At 53.5% G+C, this 23,820-nt stretch overlaps 1 protein-coding gene across 5 annotated transcripts in view; it reads left to right on the forward strand.

Moving 5' to 3' along the window:
* Positions 1 to 10,357: 10,357 nt before the first annotated feature.
* The window catches only part of EPHB2 (EPH receptor B2), a 194,431-nt gene continuing 180,968 nt past the window's right edge, over positions 10,358 to 23,820 (forward strand). For 3 of the 5 annotated variants that reach the window (XM_043574054.1, XM_043574056.1, XM_043574055.1), the window contains exon 1: positions 10,435 to 10,549. In XM_043574054.1, coding sequence (XP_043429989.1) covers positions 10,489 to 10,549 — 61 coding nt within the window. In that variant the 5' untranslated portion in view covers positions 10,435 to 10,488. Of the gene's footprint in view, positions 10,550 to 23,820 lie in introns of all 5 variants that reach the window. The other 2 variants (XM_043574057.1, XM_043574058.1) reach the window with 2 other exon arrangements.

The following is a 23,820-nucleotide window of genomic DNA, read 5'->3' on the forward strand; positions in this document are numbered from 1 at the left end:
AGGGCCCCTGACCAGCCAAGCTCTCCTCAGAGGTGAGAGCATAACAGATGTGTCCCTCCTTACATATACACTCCTGGGGATGCCAGATTAGGACACCCAGTCCCTGCACTCTGAGGGAAAGCCGAGCCCAGACCCCAGGTCTCCTGACCTCATGGTATCTGCCACCCCCTCCCTTGACTGAGGAGGGTGAGAGAAACGTGATTGCACGGCCCACACTCAGAAATCTGCTGGTCATTTCAGTTTGGCCGCTCCCCAGCTACGTGATTTTAGCAAGTTTCTTAACTTGCCTCAGTTTCCTTATCCATAAAATGGGTGCATTAATACACTAATGGTGTATTAAGACTTACCTCACAGGACTGCTATGACCTTTAAATGAGCTAATGTACGTAAAGAGCTCAGAACAGTCTCAAGCTCCTACAAGTACTCTTCAAGCGTTCACCGTTACATTATTGATCACTGTTACGTGCGTGTATGTGTGTGCATATAGTTTGCTGTCATGTTATTGTATTATTTATACTACTGTTATTATATTACAAGAATTATTGTGGCATTCACTCCACAGGGAGCAGGTGGAAGAGGAGAGGCAGAACTGGCACTATTTAATGCACTTTGTATCTTTCGATGCGCACATCGACTCCATGATGGTGCTGTCCCTGCCCCCATTGCATAGATGATGCTAGACTTTGAGGAGTGAAATGGCACAGCCAGGGCCACACCGCCAGCAGGGTGCAGAGCAGGGATTCGAACCCAGTTCTGACTCCAAGGGCTTCACCCTTTCTCCTCTGCTTCTGTCTGCTTGAAGAAGAACTAAGCTCTGAGTTCTCTGGCTGTGCTCCTGTAAGGATGATCAGTCCAAACTCCTGTCTGCCGGGAAAACCTGCCTCCAGATTCCCTCTAGAATTTCTGGCCCTTGGCTGGGCCCTGTTAAGTCAGGGTCCCTCCAACTGCCTCCCCAGGGTCCCAGTCCCAGCCGTGGCTGAGTTGGGTGTTTTCTGGACAGGACTTTACTGCAGCCAGAACCACCAGGAGCTCAGAAAGCTCCCTTTCTATGGCCTCATTTGCATAATCCCCACAATCCAATGCAGACTCAGCTTCTCTTTGTGATATTAATTATGTGGAGGAAGATATCCTGGGCAGGGAGGACTGGCTCCTGATTTTCAACCATTGTCCCCTTATGCTCGCCCCTCCCAAATGTGCCATGGGTATGGTGCAGAATCGGAATTCAGGAACAAGAGGTTTGAACCTGCAGCCATGTGTCCCTTAATTGTGTGTTCCCCTGGGGCTGCTTGGGCCTATGGAGCCACCGGAGGAAGGAAGGCCTGGCCCCTGCTCAAAGATCAGCGATCGGTGGATGTTAAATGTTCAAATGTGTGATAAAACATACCGTTTGCATTTACAAATTAATCCCAGAGGAAAATAATAGACTATTAGTTAATAGGTAGAATTGACAAGCTGGCTGCTTTCCAATGCTAGCTCGGGCAGTTACAGTGCTGAACTTCACTCAGCCTTCACAATGGTCCTAGAAAGATGAGAACCACCTGCCTGGTCTCCTTGCCCCCCGCCCCAGCCCCCCGCCTTGAGCTCCTTGTCCCGGCCCCGTGGTTGGAAGTCTGAAGCCAATTGCTAATTCTATTCCATAACCCAGGGAACATCTTATCACTAACTTGCTGTGTGACCTTGAGTGAATCACTCTCCTTCTCTGAGATTCAGTTCCTTCATTTATAAAATGAGAGGGGTGGAGAGGCTGATGCCAGGCTCTCCTGAATTTAGAAATTCTCCAGTTCTAGGGGTGCTTGGGTGGCTCAGTTGGTTAAGCGTCCAACTTTGACCCAGGTCATGATCTCACGGCTCAGGGATCTAAGCCTTGTGTCAGGCTCTGTGCTAAAAGCTCAGAGCCTGGAGCCTGCTTTGGATTCTGTGTCTCCCTCTCTCTCTACCCCTCCCCAGCTCGCTCTCTGCCTCTCTCTCAAAAAATAAATTAAATAAAATTAAAAAAAAAAAAAAAGAAATTCTCCAGTTCTATCCTCATCCCCGCTTGTCCTGAGGCCCATCATGAGAACCGTGTCTCAGTGTCTGTCCATGGGAAGTCTGGGAAGGCTGAGAAGTTTGGGCCCCAGATGCCTGTTTCTATTTGGGCTCAGAGAAAAGCACCGGGAGATCCAAGTTCTGGTCCTGACCCTGCTCCAACCCACCTGAGACCCCGGACAGCACGAGACCCAAGGGCAGCAGGACTTTGAACTGGCCAGGGGCCTGTGAGGTGGCATGGGTACTCTGCCCATACTGGGCTGGAGGGCTGGCTGGGCCAATCTCAGACTCTCCCAAGAAGCGTGGAGTCGGGCAGTCAGGGTGGGTGTAGAGGGGGACAACTTGCAGAGAGAAGGAAGGGCACAGAAGCCTCAGGCAAGCACCCTGAGAGAATTCTTTGAGGGGCGAATGGGATAACATTTGCAAAATGCCCAGCACAGCCCTTGGCAGCTATTGTCGTTATTCTCATCATCTCAATGGTTAGAGACGCCTTAGATTCTGAATAATCACAAATCATGTTCAGGCCTCCTGAGGCTTTTGCTAGGTTCTATTAAATCCTGATCACAGAGGAGAGATGCCTGGTTTTTGATTGCCAGATGTGTCCTGAGTCAATTTCTTGCAATCCACGGAATTGTCACAGCTCATATGTCGTCACCACCTCCTGGAAGCATACCTGCTTGTCATCATCCTCCCTCCTCTTCAGCCAGCCACCCACCCACCCATCCACACGTCCATCCATCCATCCATCCATCCACTCTCTTGGTTGGTAAATACTTCTTTAACACCTCCTTGTGCCTGGTCCTGTTTCACTGTGAACCAAGTATAATCTTTGCCCTGCTGGGGCTCTACTCTTCCCCAGGAACCTTTCCAGAGAGCTGGGCTACACCTGGTTCTATGACTTCTTCTGTTCACGTACAATGGTTCTTAAAGAATGCCTGAGCCTTCTCTGTGCTCCCCCAACCCTAGTGCACAGCCGAGTCTGGGTCTTTTCTGATTCTACCTGGAGGAGAGCAGCTCTCCTGGCCTTCAGTGGCTCCACGCCCAGTGCCCAGCTCACCGGCCCAGCAACCCCACCCTGCTGCACCTCTGTTTCCAGGCACCCACCCAAACAGCCCTTTCAAACTCTAAGAAAAAGGTAAATTGGGAAACGGCCGGCCAGGTGAGCTGCGATAAAAACCCTGTGTAGTCTTGAGTGGCGCAGAGATCAAAGCGTCCTATATCAGGCATGATGGGCAACTGTAACAGCCTTTTGCTTGGATATGGCATCCAGGTGAAGGCGGTTTCCATCTCCTGGAGCCTTTTATGTCCCAACAGGGCCCCTGCCACAAAGACACTGAGGCCCAGGATGTGACAACCACCCAAAGTCATGCAGAAAGTAAACGGCGGCACCAGGACTTGAACTCAGGTCTCCTAATATTTAACGTGATGCCTTTTCAAAAGGGCTTCAAAAGGGCCTTAATCTGGGGGTCAGGAAACCTGGCTCCCAGCCCAGCATTCGTGAATCTGTTGAGTGACCGTAGCTAAGTCACTTCCTCTCCTGGCTGCTGTTTCCTCCACCATGAAATGGGGAAGGCTGCCAGGCTTGCCAGATTGTCGTGGGGATCAAAGCAGATGATGGGTGGGAACAGGCTTGCTGGGACGGGCTGACCACTGCAAGCCATAGCCACCTACCCGTACCAGTATCCTGGACTATGAACTGGATGAACTGGGTGATTCCTCCCCCCACCCCCCAGCTCCCGGGATGAAATGTCTCTGGCTCTAAGCAGTAACTCCTGAGGCTCTTGGGTACTGAGTAGCATTTTGCCACCTGCTCCCAAGGCCAAGCAGGTTCTTTCTGCTGCTGGGAGAGAAGCTTCAACTCACCATAGCAAGCAAAACTACTCAGTACTCGTGTGCCAGGCCCTCTGGGGTTCAAAGGTGAACAGAATGCAGTCCACCCCCAAGGGGCTTCCTGCCTAGAGGTAGTATGAATTAGCAGGGGAAGGAAAGTCATGTCCTACAGGTACCGGACAGTGGCAGGCATTTTGCATTACGCCCTCTCATTCTGTCCTCATAACAGCCCTGTAAGGATTAGGCCCACGTTGCAAATAAAGATACTGAGGCTCAAAGGGGTTAAGATTACACAGTGTTTGAACACATACCTCCCCCAGCTCCAAAGTCCAGACTCTTCCTAGCCCATGAGGCTGCAAGGATGAATGCAAACGGGTGTGTGCGATCAGCACACACACTGGGGGGAGTTGACCTGTGGAAGGGTTCCTAGAGGAGGTGGTGTGTGACCAGGCCTTTGGAAGACGAGTAAGATTCGGAAGACAGGATGGAGAGAACGTGGTCCGGTGCGAAGCTGTGTATGAGAAGAGCCCGGAGGGGGGCAAATGGAGGGTGATCCTGGAGCACTGCCGACCTACGGTGTGAAGACTGGGAGACAAGACTGGGGAGGTGGACTGGGTCCTGTCTCCCAGGGACCTTAAATATCAAGCTGCAGAGTTTGTGTTTACTTCAGGAAGCAATGGGGAACCTTTGAGGACTTTTGAGCAGGAAAGTGGCTCCACTGAAACTTAGAGTTTTAGGAAAGCCTTCCAGGGGCTGGAGGCCTATGAACAGAGACCTGGAGAGAGGGGATGAGGCTAAATAAGCTCCACCCCCTACACTTTGCATTTAGCTTCCCTCTGATGTCAAATATTTATTTATTGATTTTTTAGTTTATTTATCTACTGTGAGAGAGAGAGCTGGGGAGGGGCAGACAGAGGGAGAGAAAGAATCCCAAGCAAGCTCCATGCTGCCAGCCCGGAGCCCAGTGCGGGATTCAAACTCATGAACCATGAGATCATGACCTGAGCCGAAATCTAGAGTCGGACGCTTAACTGACTGAGCCACCCAGGTGCCCCTGATGTCAAATAATTTAAAACACTGACTTCTTTCTGTGGACTAGGCTCTGTGGCATTTCGTGTGATGTCTCATTTCACAACTCTAAGAGATATATACTATTATTAGCGTATGCTACAGATGAGGAAACTGAGGCACAGAAAAGTGGAGTGGCTAGCCCAAGGTCACAGGGTTCATCAAAGGGGGAGCTGGGTTCAAACACTGGCCGTCCCTCTCCCAAAACTACGGCCCTTCAGAATGAGAGCAAGACGGAGGTTCTTCTCCAGAATAGATATGCAGATGACCTGTACTGTGAAAGGTTGGTCACAAAGTCTGGTGGAGACCCAGGAGCCAGAAGGGGACCCCCCAGGACCCCCGCACCTCCTGCCTGGGCCCTACCCTCTGCTGGTGCTCCTGGAAGGTGCATTAACTTCCAAGGCCGCCAGGTGGCAGTGAAGAGACTGGCTGCTGGGAGCCTCAGCCCAGCCCAGCCTCCTCCAGCTCCAAGTCACAAAGACCCTTGGGCAGGCGGTGAGGAGGGAAACACGGCGAGACTTTCAGGGGACCCTGCCCTCCTGGTTGCTCCTCGCCACAAAGCTGCAGCCTCTGTGCTCAGAGGGGCATCCAAAGCGGAGCTGGGTTTGCTGGTACCTTTAGGTGACGTGGAAAGACACAAAAGGTTGCTAGATTTATGGCCAATCCCTTCCCTGGAATAGTACACAGCTGATAGCAATACTGTCGCATGAGCCTTTCTCACAACCCAGGGAAATGCTCGCTGCACAGTACCGAGTGGGTAAAAATTAGGACACAGCCCTGTGCATACAGTAAGATTATAGTTATGTGCAAAATACTTGTGTCTAGAAAAATGCCTGAAAACATTATCAGTGGCTCTCAGGCTGGGAAAATAACGGGTGGTTCTTTGTTTTCCTTCTTAACTCTTTCATGTCTTCTTTATTTTTACCAATGGGTATGTTCCACTTTTATCATGAGGTAGAAAAAGTGTTCTTAAAAGAGAGAGGAAAGACATTAGCCATCAGTAAGATTTTTTTTTTTTTTCGTCTTTCAATTGGCACCTCCTACAGGAAGCCTTCCTCCTCTGGGAAGAGGTAGTGACTTCCTCCTCTATGCCCCTTGAGTGTTTGGACAGCCTGTATTAAGGAGCACTTTTTACTCCATAGGGTTATTATTGATGTCAGGGTCTAAATCTATGCTATTCAATATGGTAACCACGAACCACTAGCCACATGTGGCTAAGAGCAGGGCACTTGAAATGCGGCTGGTGCAAACTGAGAGATACTGCAGTATAAAGTATGAAAAAAAAAGTAAAATAGTTCATTAATTGCATGATGAAATGAGAATATTTTGGATATACTGGGTTAAATAAATATATTAAAATAAACGTCACCTGTTTCTTTTTTTTTTTTTTTTTATGTGTCTACTAGCAAATAAAAATTACATATGGGGCTTGTATTATACCCTGTTGGACTGTACTGGTCTGTGAGTTTCATGAGGAAAGATCTGTGACTCTGTCGGCTCAGGCCCAGAGAGGGGAAAGGCCCTGTCCAAGGTCTCAAACTAGGGGCAGAACCCAAACTTGAACTCCCTGCCCACCCCCGCCCCCCGGCACTCGCTCCAGCTGTGGTCTGACCCACAACTGGCCGTGTCGCCCATCGGTCCTGCATCTGGGCAGAGAAGGGGCATTAGGATGGGAGTCAGAGACCCAGTTATAATGTCAGATAACCTCTGTCACTCAGCATAACATGTTTTCTTTTCAGAAAGCCTCAGGGAGAACTGAGGGGCCCAGAACTCGGTGGCATCCCCTGGTATCGGGGAGATGAGGACACAGGCCTTGCTCTTCCCTAAAGAGAAGGGAATCCACAGTCAATCCACAACAATGGAGGATCATAGCTGAAAGTGGCCTCAGAAAACGCACCTCAGCCAGTGCTCTCATTCTGCATTCCTGGCAAGTGGGGCCCAGAGAGGGCAAGTGCGTTGCCCAAGGTCACACAGAGATTCTCTCCTCATAATCCTCAATGGTGCCCCATCGTGCTTAAAATACAATCTATATTCTTTCTCCCTGACCTAATCTCCTCCACACTCCAGTTGCTTGCCATGCTTCAGCTACTCTTCCTAGAAGGTACCCAGTATATTCTCACCTCAGGGCCTTTGCACGTGCAGTTCCCACCTAATAGACCCCTCATCATCCTGGTTTCAGCTGTCATGTTTATGTTTCAGTCTTCAAAGAGGACTTCTCTGATTCCCCTGGCTAGAGTAGCCCCCTTCCCTCAGTCACCTGAGGTCCCATCCTGGTTTAGTGTCTTCCTGGCATTTATCATTATCTTAATTATCTTGCCCATATGTATGTCTTATACATCAGAAGGTAGGTTCTAGAAGTTCATGGCAGTCCCTACCTCCCCAATGTCCGGCATATAGGAAGTGCCCGATTAATGTTTATTAATCAAATTTGATTGAAAGAGACATGGACAAATCAGGTCACCAAAGGCTAGTTCCAGCGGCACCCTCACCCCTAAAGTCTGCTGTGTGTCCTTGGGTAAGTACTTTTTTCCCTCTCTGGGCCCCAGTTTCCCCTTCGGAAGAATGGAGCTTCCCCTGCTGCCAGGCTGGCTGGCAGGATAGGCTGGTTGAATTAGCATCAGTCGAGCTGATGGGTGTGAACACTGCTTTGTAAACTGTTAAAGCCGTGATTGCAAATGTGAGTAGCTGTTGTCATTAGACAAATGAAGTTAAGCCGTCTCTTCCTCTGCTGCTGAGGGGATCGGGTCAGAGGCTCTCTGGGGCCTCCTGCCCTGCGAGTGTATTGTTCTGAGTCCGGGCACTGCCTTCAGGCAGCTCACAGTCTGCAGGGGTTGCAGAGATAAGATGCAAATCAGAAACAAACAATCTGAGACACCAGCTATGGGCTGTGGGCTGCGTGGGGCTGACCATCATCCTTCAGGAAACAGAAAAGAGCAAACGCTCAGTGAGGGGGTTGGAGGCCAAGGTCAATTAAAGCTCTGTGGGGGGTGGGGTGGGGTCAACTCTCAGCCATTAGAGTGGAGGAGGTGCACAGCTGGGACAAAGGTGCCACTGAAGGCAGTTGCTGGAGACCGGTGAGGAGAGTCCCAGCCAGACAGGATCCCAAATGGGGAATAAGATAATGTTTAGGGAGAAAAAGATGGGAGAGAAGGGAGCTTCATTTTATTATTATCGCTAATTTTCTTTGTAGTCAGTTAAAGCCCCTGGACTGATGTGTATTTAATTACATAATGGTGAAGAAGTCACTTCTCTCTTTAGGCCTCGGTCTCCTTATCTATGTAGAGGGGATGGGGGAAGTTGATAAATGCCTCCCTGAGTTCTATGCATCCAGGAAAGGCTCAAGACGGAACTGAGCTGGGGTCAGAAAGCCTGGGGTTGGATCCTCACTGTAACTTGCTGTATGACCTTGGACGAGTTATCTGGTCCTCCGTTTCATCCTCCAAAAAAGTCAGCACCTATCTCATAAGGTTGAGAGATTAAGGGAACAATGTATAAACAAAGCTTAGCCTAGTGCCTGGTACCAGATTCACAATTAATGTCACAGCTGTTCCTATTTTGGGTCAAAGAGGGAGGTACCACTGGGGTGGGTAGGCGTGACAAGGGCCCCCAGGGGATAGACACAGCAAAAGAGCTTCATCCACCCAGCACAAGGTAACAGGTGCTCAAGAAACATTAGTTGAGTTGGGAAGGGACAGGGCACCTGGGTGTTGGCATGGGTGAGGGCAGTAGTTCGGGGCAGCTCTGCCCAGGAGAGGGAGTCTTGCCCCAGGATGGGCCAAGCTCAGGGTCTGTCAAACCCTGGGTCCCCTGGAAAGTCTGCCAAGCAAGAACTGAAAATAAAGGCCAGCCCTACCCCAGCGGATCTTGACCCTGGTCAAGGAGGAGTCTACAGGCTTGGGAGGGGGAAATCCCCACCCCCCAATTCCTTCTTCCTGTGTCTCCTTCCCAAGCAGCCTCTCCCAGCCTTCAGGGCCCACTTCCTCCTGGTGACCTTCCAGGATGATGCCCTTTTCAGTTGGACTCCTGAGGCTTCAAAAGATGACCCAATTTTCCAAACCTTAGATGGGGTCTCAGAGTCCGTGGTGCCCTTTTCTTGGTATGGACTGTAGGATGGGCTCTGAAGGGAAGGGATTGCTGGGACATTTTGCTAGTTTGTGAGACAAAGGGACAGGAGAGGTCTGGGTGGTGTAGACTGAATTTAAACCATCTGTACCTCTACTGGGCACTGACACCCACTCCACAGAGCAGGAAGCTCCTGGTTAAGTTTTGTTTGTCAGGAGGCAGCTAGCAAAGGCCAGGGGCCCTGCCTGGGTGATTCCCGCAGGCCCCCTGCAGCCGGCCCACCATCCGGCCTCTGCAAAGCCTGTTAATGATGATGGTGATGAAGGCTGTCAGAGCAGGGCTGGGCCCACAGGGATGGGAAAGGGGTTGCGTTCTCCCTGAAGGGACAGCCATGCACAAAACCACGGTGCACAGAGAGGTCCATCCCATGGGGGGAAGAAGACTTCCCCAGATACCCCCATCTGCCTTTTCTACCCCCAAACTGCATTAAGAACAAGATGTACAGAGAAAGAGAAACCTAATGTACAGATAGAAGGGTCTGCAGGGAGGGGCTCATGGGCTCGCTCAGAACGAGGCGGGGAGGGTAGGCCTGGGGTCTGTCTGCCAGGCCCGGCCCACCCCTGCAGGAGTGACCCCCCCACCCCCCAGCCCCTCGCGTTAGCGCCAAGGCCCACGCTCCCAGGCAGAGGCCCCAGCCCAGCCCCAGCGCCTGGGAAAGCCGCCTGTTTTGTTCCCATCTCCACCCCCCCTCCTCTCTCTCTCTCTCTTTCTCTCTCTCTCTCTCTCTCTTTTTTTTTTTTTTTTTTTTTTTTCATTCATTGCTGTTTGGTCCCTTTCGGAGCCGCAGAGACCTGGGTGGCAGGGCTGAGGCAAGGGGGTGGCACTCCAGGCCCTGACAGGTAGGGCCAGTCTCCGCTTTGGGCAGCCCCTTCCCCGCCCTCACCCCCCCACCAACCCCCCCCCCCCCCCCCCCCCCGCCCCGAGTCCCCTCTCCCTGCCCCTGTCAGCCGCGCCAGACGCTCTCCGGCTTTGCAGCATTCAATAAAAATTCAGAAACATTTGGGCTGAAATCGCTGCTTTATCTGGAGGAGCCACAGCGCCGGGAGAGACCACTGCTGCGCGGGGGGAGCTCGGGGTCTCCGTCGCCCGGACGCGCGAGGTCTCCGCGCATCAGCGCCCGCGCCGCCCCCCGGGCGGCCCCGCGGACGCAGGGGGCTGGGGCTCGGTGGTCGCGCGCGGCCGGCTGGGGTCCCCGGCGCGCGCGGGGGGCGGCGGCCCGGCCGGGCTCCCCCCGCGCCCGCGGCTCAGGTGGGCCGTGCCCAGCGCTGGCGGAGCCCGGGTCCCCGTTCTGCCCGGGCTGGATGGCTCATTCTGCTGGCTGCGCGGTGGCGGCGGCTGTGTGTGCGCCGCGCCTCGCCGCTCCCCCCGGCCCCCCGAGCCCGGGGCGCGCGCTGCCGCCCGGGCCCCGCGGCGCCGCGGCCCGAGGCCCCGGGAAGCGCAGCCATGGCCCTGCGGAGGCTGGGGGCCGCGCTGCTGCTGCTGCCGCTGCTCGCCGCGGTGGAAGGTGAGCGGGCGGGCGGGCGGGCGATGGGGGCGGGGAGCGGCCGGGCACGGGCGGCCGCCGGCGCCCACCTCCGCCCCGCGGCCCGCAAAGTTTGCCCGGGGGCTCGCGCCGGGCGCAGGTGGCCGCGGGGAGGTGTGTCCGGCCGCGCCGGGAGGCGCGGGCCCCGCGGGCGCCCGGGGAGCGGCGGGCGCTGATTGACTGTGCCAGGAGGAGGCGAAGGGACCATCTTGCCGAGGCTTTGTAGCCAGCCCGGCGAGCGCCGCCCAGGGCCGGGGGGCTGCCCACGCGCGTTCGCCGCCCCCGGCCCGGGCACCCCCTTCGCGCGGGCCTGGCCTGGCTCGGCACGGGGTGGAGGGGCGCCGGCCCCGGGGCCCGGCGCGCAGTCGGGGCCGGAAAGTTTGGCAGGGAGCAGAGGGAGGGAGGCACCGCGGCTGGCCGGGGTGGGGGCCCGCGCGGTCTGCGCCCCCGGGATGCAGCCGGCGCCCCGAAGAGCGGAGGACTGGCAGAGTGGAAGTGAACGCGCCAGCCCCCCGCGCGGGTGCCTGCCCATCGCCCGCGGCGTACAATGGGGTCCCCTCCCCGGGAGGACTACGGGGAGGGGGGGATGGGTCCGTGGGCATCTCTCCGCTGCGCGGGGTCTCCGGGCACCCCTGCCGGCCACCGCCCCGCTGGCGGCAGAGCTCAGCGTGGCCGCTGGAGCCCCGGGAACTCTCCAGCTGCCGCCAGGGCCGGACCAGATGCTCTTGCCATGTGTTGGCCTTGGCCAGGGTCGCTGGTCCCTCTCCCCACGGCTTTCGTGTGTTGGTACCACCCGACCCCCAAGGGCTCAGGGTGGCTGCCAGGTCCCCCGAGCCGGCTTGCTCTGCGGGGAAAGTTAGAGGGGTCTGGGTGTGTCCACCACAAATGGCCAAGCTTGTAGGGCAAGAAACGAACATGAATAATGGTTCTCATGTGTACTGCACTTTACAGTTTCCAAACCGCTTTACAGTTTATGAAGTACTTCGCACTGCAGGCAGCTCTCTGTGGTTTACAACGTGCTGCACAGTTGACAAGGTACTTTGAGCTTTACAAAGTGCTTTCCCACCCACAATTTCGTTGGATTCCCCAAAATAAGTCTTCCACCGAAGCCAGGTGGGTATGATTCTTACTCCCTTTTAGTAGAAAGGGAGACCAAGGCTCAGAAAAGTCAGTGGCTCACTCATGGCCATTGGGCGATAAAAATAGAACCCAGGTCTGAGGTCTCCCAGAGCCTGGGCTCTGTTCATACTGCTGGGTTTTCTTGCCCCTCAACAGGGTGACCCCTTCTAGGATTCTGCCACCATGGGCTGAGGAGTGAAGCGTATGCTTCCTCATCTCAGGCCACTTTGGGCTGGTGGGAAGTCCATTCTCAGGCAGCTCAAAAAAAACCCCAAAACAAAAACCTGATCAGACCGGGCATGGGGCTCTGCAAACGGTGTGACAGGGGACCCTGTGTTGTAACTTTAGTTCTTCTTTGAGTAAATGAGCGCTTTAGTGACCACAGTTTGGAGGGGTGTCCCTAGATGGCAGCCAGTTTCTTGAACGGAGGCAGCTGTCCTCCGGCTCCTGGAGGATTTGGCGGCTGCCTGTGGTTTCCCAGAGTGGGGCCGCTGGGGCAGCGAGGGTGCCACGGGGCCCTGGGTGTGGAGGGCAGCCCTGGGGCCTGGCTGCTGGCGGGGGCTCCCTGGAATATGGCTGAGGTACCACTTACTAACTATGGCTTTGGGGAAATGACTCATGTGTTGGCCCGCTATACATTGGGATGTTTACAGTATTATGGGGAGCTTGGCATAAATATTGCTATTTAGGTTGCAGTCAGCGGTGCTGGAGGGGAAGAAAATTGGCCCCTCTTCACGTTGGAAGAGGCCTGGGTGTGTTTTTAATTACCGTGGGGTAGATGGAAGGCCCACGTCTGTCCGGCCATGGCCCTGGCTGGGGATGGTTGGGATCGGGTGAGCTGTGGCCTGGTGGCACTGTGAGCCCGACACTGGGCTGATCAGCTGCTGACATCACAGGAGGAGATGGCTGCTTGGGCTGCCACTTGGGGGCAGGGTGGGAGGAGGGCACCCCAAGCCTTGCTTCAGGCTCTTTCTTTGCCCCTCCCCCCAACACTAAGGCGTCTAGTCTGTTAGGGGTTAACGAGGAGTTGGCCCATGGATGGGGATACGGTATGAGGTGGAGGTCTAGGGCCCTTCTTCTAATTTACCATCAGATTTTGGGCCAGCTCCTTCCCTTATAGGGGCCTCAGTTTCCCTGGGTGTAAAATGGTCTGGGTGATCTCTTGGGATTCCATGACATGCGCCCACTCCCTTCCTGTCTCTGAGCCTCGGTTTCTCCATTGTTAGATGACGGTTACCATAGTGCCCGTCCTCCCTGTCTCACAGGGGTGTTTGTGAGATTCAGACGACATAACCGATGAGAAAAGGCCATGTTGAAGTGTGTGTGGCCTTCGGGGGGTGGACCGTGAGGATGGACAGAAGAGACGGGGTCCTCCTGCGAGCAGCACAGTCTGCCGAGACAGGTCTGAAGCTTGGGGCGCTTGAGGGCTGCCCCTGCAGTTCCCGATCCCCTGAGCCGCGTGGCTGGCGTACCCTTCCCCCCTTCTCCTCATACCCCGTAGTACCAAGGCTATCCCAAGCATTAAGGTCCTGGGAAAGCCCTAGCCTTTGGAATGAGAGAGGGGAGGGAGAGGGTATGTGAATTGGGGCTGCGGGGTTCCTGGGTTAGTATGGTGAGCTGAGTATCTCCCCCCTAAACCACGAGACACCCCCTACCCCCCAAGAGGGAAACACAAGCCTGGTGCATCTGGAATGGGGGCTTAGAGAGGGATGGAAGTGCCGTGGGGGGACACATCCAACAAGAGAAGAGGCCAATGACAGACCAGCCACTAGATGGAATCCAAAGGTTGAAGTGGAGAGAAAATCGGTCTCCGTGCATTTGCTCATTTGATCTCCAAATATTTATGGAGCTTCCTCTTTGGCTGGTGTGGTGCTGGACCCTGGGGCCAGCAGGGAGAGGGGGACAAGCCGATGGAGAAAACAGTTGGCACTATATAATGTGATAAGTGCGTCCCAGAGTGCTGCCAGGAGGAAGTTGTGTGCCACCTGGGGCAGCAGAGGCGGTTTAGGATGGAAGAGGGCTATTTTGTCTTTTACGGCTTTATTCTTTGCTTCATTTTCTCACTGCTTCCTTCTCCCTGCCATGAAGCTTTCACAGCCACCCATCACACTGAAGAACTGTGTTCTCAAAAGTTAAGGAGGGTGCCTTCGGGACTGTAGAGGATGAGGAGAGTTTTACCTGGAAAGAGAAGCAGCCTGTGTAATAAGGGACGTGGATGCATGATGACTGGGGACTTGCTTGGGTGCACCTGAGGGGGATCGGTGTTGAGGGCAGCCATGGAAGACCAGGCTGAAAATGGAGGGCAGAGCAAGTCCTGAAAGGCTGGGATGGAAGGCTGAGGAATTGGAACTTGATGCTGAGGGCAGTGGGGAGCCATTGAAGGTTCTTGAGCCATTGAGGGACCAGGCTAGATTTGTCTTTTGGAAAAATCACTGACTTCCAGGGTGTGGGATGTTCCGATGAGCCAAACCTGGTCCCACACGGTTAAAAGGGCAGCTTGTCTGTTCCCTACTAGACTGTCAGCTCCCTGAGGGAGCTCACCTGGCTTATTTTTATGTCCACAGCTGTGGTAAAAAGAGCTCGATTCAAATGCCACTTCCCCAGAGGCCTTCCCTGATTACCTCATCTAAAACAGGCTTAGTTCAGCCACTTTTTAACCCACCTTCTTTGTTTTGCTTCATAACACCCATGGCCACCCAAAAAAGTATCAGAGCTTTGTTAGTTTCCTTGTTTGTGTCCACCATCCCTGCTAGACTATAGATTCCGGTAGGGGTGAGGGTTTTATCAGCCGCATTTGCTACAGCGTCCCCAGTGCCTAGAACTGTGCCCAGCCCCATGGGTCCCCAGTCACTGAATGACACAGTCAGCTACGGAACATTGAATGAATATGTGTTGAGTGAACGTATGAACGAATCTATCACATTGTGTTATGTGATAAATATCAGGAGAATGGTACAGAGGTGAAGGAGTGTGTCTGCCTGGCCAGGGAGATGAAGGAAGTCTTCCTGGAGGGAGAAGCAGATGGGCTGGCTTGAACAGGGACACAGGATGCAGTTCAGCCAGAGCTGAGGATTCAAATGGGTGGAGCAGCAGCTATGTTCTAGACACGAGCCTGCCCCCCCCCCCCCAATACCCTTCTTGTCTCTCCCACCCCCATCCCAGCTCTCTACTGGGCCCACCTCTTGAGCATTACCTATCTAAGACCCGGCGACCTTCAGTGGGATTAATTTGGAATTGGTTTTCCTTTTATGCTTGTTTCTTCTGCTTTTCATTTCTAAAGGAGGCTGCTTTCATGTATCCGTCTTAGCCAGGAAATCTGGGCTTAGATTTAAAACCCAAATGCGGTAGAATTCAGAAGCAAGTTGACTTATGCATTCATTCCCCCATCCATCCGCGGGCACCTATTCCATGTCAGGGGCTGGGCAGGGAGAAGGGATTCTAGCTCTGGTGGGGAACAGGGCCAGCCAACTAATAGATAGTGTGGGGTAGAGAAGAAATGCAACGTTTGAGGGCAGTCAGACCTGGGTTTAAATCCCAGCATGCTGTGTGCCCTGAGCAAAGAACTCAGATTCCCTGGACTTCTGTTTCCCCAGGGGTTTCTGTGGATACCCACATAAAGTGCCAGGCACTCAAGCACATAGCCATGAACATGAGATGTTCTTCTTGGCCCTTTGAGTGCCCCTCCCTTAGAGCACCCGTGGGCGTAGTCAGTGATGGCTGTGTCCTAATTTGGCCCCCTTTTTGGCATTTGGATTGTCCAGGCAACGAGTCAACCCTCAGTGTCTCTCTCAACCCATCACTCAGGCTCCCAAAGTCCCCCAGTCTTGGGATGGCAACCGCACAAATGTGGGTGGGGCCAGAGCTCCATCGCTGCCTCCCCGTCCAGGGCCTTGTTGTGGACAAATACTTGGGTTCTTATACCAAGGGAGGGCTCAACATGGGTCCAGAGGCCTCCTTAGGTCTGGGGATCTGTGATCACCCTGAAATTGTAATTGAACACTGGATGTTAATGCAGATTTTCCTAGGAAGAGGGGCCTTAGTTTCAGAAGTTTCTCAGTAATGGTGAAAACGCCAGCCTACACCTGGGCACACAGTGGGGGGCTGGCTACCCCTTAACTCTGGAGTTCCAGATTCGCTCCCACCCCAGCCAGCCCTTCTGCCCTGCTGTGGCCCCAGTGCCTCCCAGGGGTTGTCCCTCCTGAGGCTTTTGCACCCCCACCCCACCCCTTCATCAAGGTTTTGCATCAGCCTCAGAGCAGGGGTGTGGTGAGGTTCTCTGGGCAGCTGTGCTGGGCAACTCGGCCACCCAGGGCTCACCTATGGTCTTAGGCCACTGGTCAGACCCCTTCACACAGAGAGACCCCTGCAGAAAGCTGTGGATGGAGCTGGCTTGATAGGAGGCCTGGACTGGGCAAGGCAGGGGAGCCCTTGCTCCCTCCGTGGGTGGAGGGGTGAGATCAGGACATCCTGGCCGAGGTGGGCCTGGCCTGCTTGCCTGACTTAGCTGGGGAGTCAATAGATCAGGAACAAGGCCAGGGAATCTGTACCTTCAGTATACTCCCCTGGTCTTTTCCATTGGGCAGGCAGATTTGTCCCCCAGAGGCCTAAGATAAAACACAGGACTCCTGGGACAGAGGAAGAGAAACCTCAGCGGTAAACTGGAAAAGACTGAAATGAAGTGAAATCAATCAGAGTTAGCAGCACCTGCCCGGGCCGCCTGCCTGCTGGTGAACAGAGAGCCTGCGCTGGGGGAGGGCAGGGAAGAATGTTTGCACAGCTCCCAGGGGTGGGGCGGGCCGTTGTGCCACAGCACCTGGAAGCTTCCTGATTGGGATCAGCTCAGTCTGATAAGGCTGCTTGAAAGCCCTTTAGGGCCTCTTAAGGCAGCTGCCTCCTGGAGGGTGGGAGAAGAGACACCTGTCTCTTTGGCGCCCCTGTGTCACCTGGGGAGCTTGCCCAGGCCACCTTAGTCTGGGCCATGCTAGGTGAGCTTCCTGGAACCATCTGTCGCCTTGCTCCAGCCCCCTGGGGGTGCGGGTGTCCTCAGGGAGGAGACCTTCCCTGCTCCGTGGCCTTGAACAAGTGATGTGTAGAGCCTTAACTCCCTTATCTGTGACTGGAGATGTAAATGCATCTGCTTGTCAAAAGCTCCCGGCAAGGATTAAATGAGATGCTATATACAGTGACCAGCAGTGCAACCTGACCCAAGGCCGGACTGATACTCATTAGTTGTCATTACTATGGAATGTCAGTACCTTTGCTCCCCACCAGAGCACTTCCCACAGTCCTCTAGCTTAGCCCTGACCCCTTTTTCTCTTGCTCTATAAACAGCATAGCCTGGGGGCTACAAGAAGGCCTTCTGGAGTCAGACTGTCCTTTACTGTGTGTCCTCTGGCTGATTACTTAACCTGTCATCTCTAAAGTGGGGATAACAGTAGTTTCCAGCTCTTGAGATGGTTGTGAGGAATGGATGTGTTGATCCCTAAAAAGATAAAGCCGAGTCCATGCCTCAAGTCGATGGTCATTCAGTAAATATGAGCTGGTTGGTATTACTCGAGACCAGCCAGAAACTGGATTCTGAGTAGGGGAATGTGGGTGCTGTTTTACTGGGGGGACTCTGTCTCCGGCTTTCCCTCACGCCTCTTCACTCAACTCTGGGGGAGACCAAAGACACAGAGTTAAGTTCCGAGCCTTATAGGGCAAGGGTCTGACTCTTCCTGGATAGTTGCGAGGCCCCTCCAGCCTCTCTGTCTGGGGCCCATCCAGGTTTTCCTCAAAGGCCCCATCCCTGGCCCAGTTCTGCCTCCCTCATCTTAGGAAGGGGGTAAGATCTTCTACAGCTATGCTTTCCTTCTTGACACCAACTTCCATACCGTGTTAATGACATCAGCCATCAATTCTTGTGCCAGACGCTCGATTAAGGGCATCGAGTATGTCACATCTGATACACTTGCCCCAAGAGCCCCACCAGGCGGTTTTATTATTATGCCCATTTTACAGATGAGAAAACCGAAGCTCAGAGTTTTGGCCCAAGGACACAAAGCGAGGCAGTGGGAGTCCGGGATTCAAACCCAGGTCTGGGCGACTCCGAAGCTCTTGGCTCTGCACTGCCACTCAAGCCGCTTCTGGAATGTACCTCCCGGCTCAGAGGAAGGGCTTGGCTCTGGCGAGGGTCTCCAGGGCAGCCGTCCAGCCTCTGACTCCATCAACATCCTGAGATAATGCAAGCGGGAGGGTTCTGGAACTCACAAACCTGCCATAAAAATGCAATCTCTGTCATAATGGCCAGAATAATGTTGTTCTAACTTAGACAAATCGGGTGTTAACTCGTTACATTGTGAGGGGCGCCTCCACAGAGAACTGAGGCTATGGAACAGCGACAGGGCCATTTGTGTAGCTCGTACTTCCAAATCCATTCGTTCATCGGGTTTTCATAGCAACCCAGTAAGTGGGCAGGAGCCATGGGGCCCATTGTAGAGATGAGGAAACTGAGGCCTGAGGGGATAACGCTACTTGCCCAAGGTCAGCGGCCAGACCAAGCTTGAAGCCCAAGGCCAGTCTCAATGGCCCAGAGATCATCCATCCAACTTGAATTCCTGGCCAACATTTAGAAATCAAGAGATTTTAGAGAGAAATCCTCTTTCTGGCTTCTGTGAAAAGTCAGACAATCTGGCTTCGCTGGGCCCACGTCCCACGGGGCCACAGTTGGCTGGAGCCGAATCGTGGCTGCCTCTTCAGACAACATGTGAGTGCTAGGGGTAACTTGCTACCAACTTGCATCACACATTTGTGTGACTCTTCTTACCCTTGTGGGTGCAAGTTTTCCTGCCAGATCTGCCCCCCTCTCTCTGTGTGATCTGGAGTAAATTCCTTCTTCTCTCTGGGCCTCAGCTGCCTCTTCCATAAAACGAGGGGGTGGGACTCGGTGGTTTTGGGGGCCCTTCCAGCTCCAGGATTCAATGTCCAGTGCCAGGCTCCAGGCAATGGAGGGGAGACCTATACAAAGTAACAGGGCTTTGCTCCTGGAAAGTGTATCAGTTATCTTTTGCTGCATAACAAGTCACCCCAAAACTTACTGGCTTGAAACAGAGATCTATGCTTTCTCCTGATTCAGTGGATTGGCTGGGTTCCGCTGGGCGTTCATTGGTGTCAGCTGGGATCACTCACAAGCCCACACTCAGCTGGGTTGTGGGGGAAGGCCCATCCTGGCTTCACATGCCCTCTCTGAGGCCCTGGCAGGGATGGCAGGGGCTGGCCCCATTCCTCAGGATCTCTCACCGTTAGTAGTCCAGACTGGCTTGCCTTCCTTGGTGGCTGGCTTCCAGGATGGAGAAGCAGAAACTTCCCAGTCTTCTAAAGACCCGGGCTCTAACATCACGAAACATCACCCTTGCCGCCGAAAAAGTCATAAAGCATCTCGGATTCATCCAGGCTTCCTCATCAGGTTCAGTGTACAGGAAAAGACACTGGACTTGATTTTCTGCTCAATCATTAAAGGAAAGCCCCACTCCTTCCTTCCTCCCCACCCCTTCCCTCCCTTCTTCCCTTACTCCTTCCTTTTAGCCCTATGTCCAACGTGGGGCTTGAACTCACCGCTCTGAGATCAACAGTCACATGCTATACTGACTGAGCCAGCTGGGCACCTCCAGGAAAGCCCCATTTCTTGGCCAAGGTTTGACACATAAGATTTGAGTCCGCGCTACTCGTAGTGTTCAACACATCTTTGGCGTTGATGCTCAGAGCTCGGTATCCCCCGCCCACCTATTCACCGCGGCACACGTCTCCATGCGCCCTCAGCCAACCTGTGGTCCAGACTTAGGTTCAGACCCCCTTCAATGGGAGGAGCGGCTTTGTGTTTAGCAATGGAAGGCATTGTTGGTGGCCATATTTGGAGACGATCTGCCACAGGGAGTTTATAGTCTGGTGCAGGGGTGCGGGTAACAGGAAGCCCGAAAGCTTGTTCCCTCCCTCTCCACCCCAGTACCGCCTCCCTGCATTGGCTTCCAGTGTTACCTGTCTCCCCTGAGGTGGCGCAGTACTCTCCACTTCACCTTATCCCACACCCAGCACAAAGCTCATGATAGGCACGAAATAGATATTTATGCAGTCAATTACAAATAATTGAAAACAGCAGCCGGAAATCATAGCTCTTCAAGATCTGGCGTGAGGCTAGCGGCCAGAGAAGGAGGCCCTGGTCTGGTGGGACCGAATTTGGAGAATGGGGCCAAGGTGCCCCTGTGGCCCAGGGCAGGACACATCACCCCTTGAGGCCTCAGTTTCCTCATCAATACATTGAGGATCGTGATTTCACCCACCTCAGACGGCCATCGCAAGAAGCTACTGTGTTCTCCATTCAACTGCCAAAGAACCCGTAACGGTGTGACTGTGGTTTGTCGCTCCCACCTTGGCCGGGGGCCACCATAGGAGTAGGGAAGCACTGGAGGAAACTACAAAGTCCAGGGGCATTGGCCTGTTGCTAGCAAACCTAAGTTGGGACCGCAGGTTGGCTCAGAGCACTTGGAGATACGTGCCGGGGTGAAGTGGGTGGGTGGGGGACACTGAGCTCTGAGCATCCCCTCCAAAGACCTGCTGAACACAATGAGCAACACAGAATCCAGATTTTATGTGTTAAAGCATTGAGCAGGAAATGGGGCTTCCCTCGGGCACCAGGGTAGCTCGGTCGGTTACCCATCCGGCCCTTGATTTCGGCTCAGGTCCTGATCTCATAAGGTTTGTGGGATGGAGCCCCGCATAAGGCTCTGCACGGAGCGTGGAGTCTGCTTGGGATTCTCTCTCTCCCTCGCTCTCTGCCCCTCCCCCACTCACAGGCTCTTGCGTGCACGCTCCCTCTCTCTCTCTCTTTCTCTCTAAATAAATAAACTTAAAAAGAAAAGGAAAGAAATGGGGCTTCTCTTTGCTGACTGAACAGAGAATCAAGCCCAACATAATACAGATAATAAATTCCAGGAGTAGTGGCCAGAGGACCCCAGACTCACAAGCTGGCCCTGGTTGTGAATGAGTGAGGTGAGCTGGGTGTTAGACGGTAATACCCCAGAGACAGCACACGACCTCTCGAAAGAAGTCAGGTGCTACCCACTCCTGACCGTGTTGCCGTGCCGGAATCAGGGTTCAGTTTTGCCAGATCTTCTGATTTTCAAAGTTTTGATATTTATGGAAAAATGAGTTTCTTACACGTTTGCTCAGTTTATCCTAAAATAGTAGTCCTGGCCAAAGCAAACCACGTTTGCTGGCTGGGTCTGGTTCACTGGCGGGCAGCTTACAAGCTCTAGGTTAGGTGTGTTGGGGACAGTGAAATAGCAAGGGTGTTGTTATCTCCATTCTGTAGATGAGAAACTGGGTTTCTAAGAGCCGAAGTGACTTACCCAAGGTCACACAGCTGGTAGGTAGTGAGGTTGTTGGAAATGCCTCTTAACCTTGAATTGGGGGCATTTCTTTTCCTGTAACTCCCTCCACAGTTCCTGTTTCCTGCCTTCCAGAATAATGCAGAAGCATAAGCTCCTTCTTGCAGGTGTCTGCCATGTTCGAAGGCAGAGGGCGTGTCTTCCACCGGGCTTCTTCTTTGGGGCAGAGTTGCTGAACTGAAAGTACATGGTCTTACAATAGAACCATGCCACGGTGGACCTTTGGCTCTGACTCACGGCATCACCATGGCTCTTTGAACTTACCTCTTTGAGCCTCTGTGAAATGGGGCTAGGACAGTCTTCTAGGAAGAAAGTTCTTAGAGGATTCTTAAGGAAGAGCCAGGAAAGAAGCGACAAGGCAAGCTTCCCAGGCAATGGGACGGCATCTGCAAAGGTCCGGGTGGGAGGCCTCTGAGTGTGTGATGCTCCAGGGAGCTGGAGGGAGTCCCGTGTGGCTGAGAGCAGGGCATGCCAAGCACCGGGGCGGGGTGCAAGCTGCCTGGCCGCAGCAGGGAGAGAGCGTGGGGTCAGCATTCCCATTATGGCGACGACATATGTCCACAGCACCAACTTGTCACTTGGCCTGAGTCCATGGGAAGCCGGAAGGACAAAAAGCATCTGAAACGTGTAAGTGGGGAGAAAGCGGCTTAGCGCACAGTGGGATGCGTCCCGCTTGAATGGGGCTTCTCCGCCTCTCACGGGGAGGCAGAGCCTGGGAACAGCCTCGGCCAGAGCCCGCAGGGCCTTTCTGGAACCCACGAAAGACCGTGGCCCAGGGAGTCTGTTTGAGTCAGGGCCCCGGCCGGTACGTCCTCTTGCGTGCCCCATCAGTGTCAGCTGTCATTCCCCACGGCCTCAGATGGCAGCTCCTGTGGCTCTCGGGAGGACAGCCGAAAGGGCTCCTGAGCTGCCAAGGAGGCCCTGACGCTGGGTGTCCCCGAGCTGGCCCGGAAGCCCAGCCGTGCCAGCAAAGCTTGGGACTCCCTTCTGGAGCTGAAAGGGTTCTGATGTCCCCTTGGCCTGGGTCCAGGGATGTGGAAGAAGCAGGAGACTCAGGGGGAAGATCCCAGACTTGGGAGATAGGCAGACTGCTCAAATCCCGGCTTCTCCACTTGCCAGCTGTGACACCTTGGGTGAGTCACTTCATCGTCGTCAGCCTTGGTTCCTCATCTGTACAATGAGGGCGATAGCACCTACCCTGTGGTGCCGTTTGGGGAATTAAAAGAGATAACGTATGGGGGTGCCTGGGTGGCTCAGTCGGTTAAGCGGCCGACTTCGGCTCAGGTCACGATCTCGCGGTCCGTGAGTTCGAGCCCCGCGTCGGGCTCTGTGCTGACAGCTCAGAGCCTGGAGCCTGCTTCGGATTCTGTGTCTCCCTCTCTCTGACCCTCCCCCGTTCATGCTCTGTCTCTCTCTGTCTCAAAAATAAATAAACGTTAAAAAAAAAAATTAAAAAAAAAAAAGAGATAATGTATGAAAAGTAGATGTTTACCGAACCTTTCCTAGCTTCAGTTTCTCAGCTGTTCCATGAGAATAGTAATAATAATGAAATCAACAGCTAACATTTATGGAGGGTTTGCTAGAGACCAGGCACTGTGTTTAGGTGCTATTATTACCTGTATCCTACAGATGAAAAAAAAAATCAAGACTTGGAGACATTAAATAATTTGCCTACAGCCATTCGGTCGGTAATGGAGCTAGAATCCAAAGTCAGGGAGCCTGACTTCAAGACAGATCAACAAAGAGCTGATCTCTTTTCTTGTTCCCTTTAATATTTCACACATACAGGGAAGCTGACGGTATAGTAGAATAAACACCTGTGTGTCCTCCACCTAGATTCAACAGTTGTGAGCATTTTTGCCGCATCTGCATCTCCTTTTGCACGGGCACGTGTACACACACGTATGGGCGTCTGACCATACGTTACAGACGTGGACAAAGAACTGGTGTTTCCTGCGAATTGATCCTGTGATGTCTGAAGCCCACGCTGTTAACCATTCTTTTAGATCACATGTTGAACATCGGCAGCAATGGGGAAGCATACTTCCCCCTGGGTTGCCTCATTCAGTCCTAGTCCTCCCGGGCCTAGGAGGGAGCTACCAGGGTCTTTATCATTTTCCGGATGGGAAGAAAGACTCAGAGGTTAAGTAACTTGCAGCAAAATATGGGGTTGTGATTTATACCTATGTCTCCTTGATAGCAAAGCCTGACCCACAAAACTTTGGGGGGCCCACTTTTCTCCCTTCCAGATGGACCCCTCTTATAACCACCAGAACACAACCCAGGTCAGCAGATGGCAGCTTGGCTCCCCGCAGGGGGACGTAGTCCTTTCTTCATAGAAATCAAGGGGAAATTATAGAGTCCAGCGGGCTCAGAAAAACTGGGGACTGGTGCATAGTCCACAGTTAACCAGGTGGTTATGAGGTCTCAGGCCTTTGGACTTCTAGAATCCACCATGCTATTTCATGTTTCCCCCTTGCCTGGGCAGGCCCATTACTTCTCTCTGGCTAATTTCTGCTGCTTATAAAGACCAAACTTGAGCATTTCCTCTTGTTTGAAGCTTGCCCTGACCTCTCTCTCTGGTCCCTCCTGCTTCTGTGGACAGTCTTGAGCCATCTATCCTTGGTGGCCTCTGTGTTCTTGATGGCACCTTTTTTATTTTTTATTTTTTTTATTTTTATTTATTTTTATTTTTTTTTTTACATTTATTTA

The sequence above is a fragment of the Prionailurus bengalensis genome, chromosome C1 (assembly GCF_016509475.1).
Source record: "Prionailurus bengalensis isolate Pbe53 chromosome C1, Fcat_Pben_1.1_paternal_pri, whole genome shotgun sequence".
In the NCBI taxonomy this organism is placed as follows: Eukaryota; Metazoa; Chordata; class Mammalia; order Carnivora; family Felidae; genus Prionailurus; species Prionailurus bengalensis.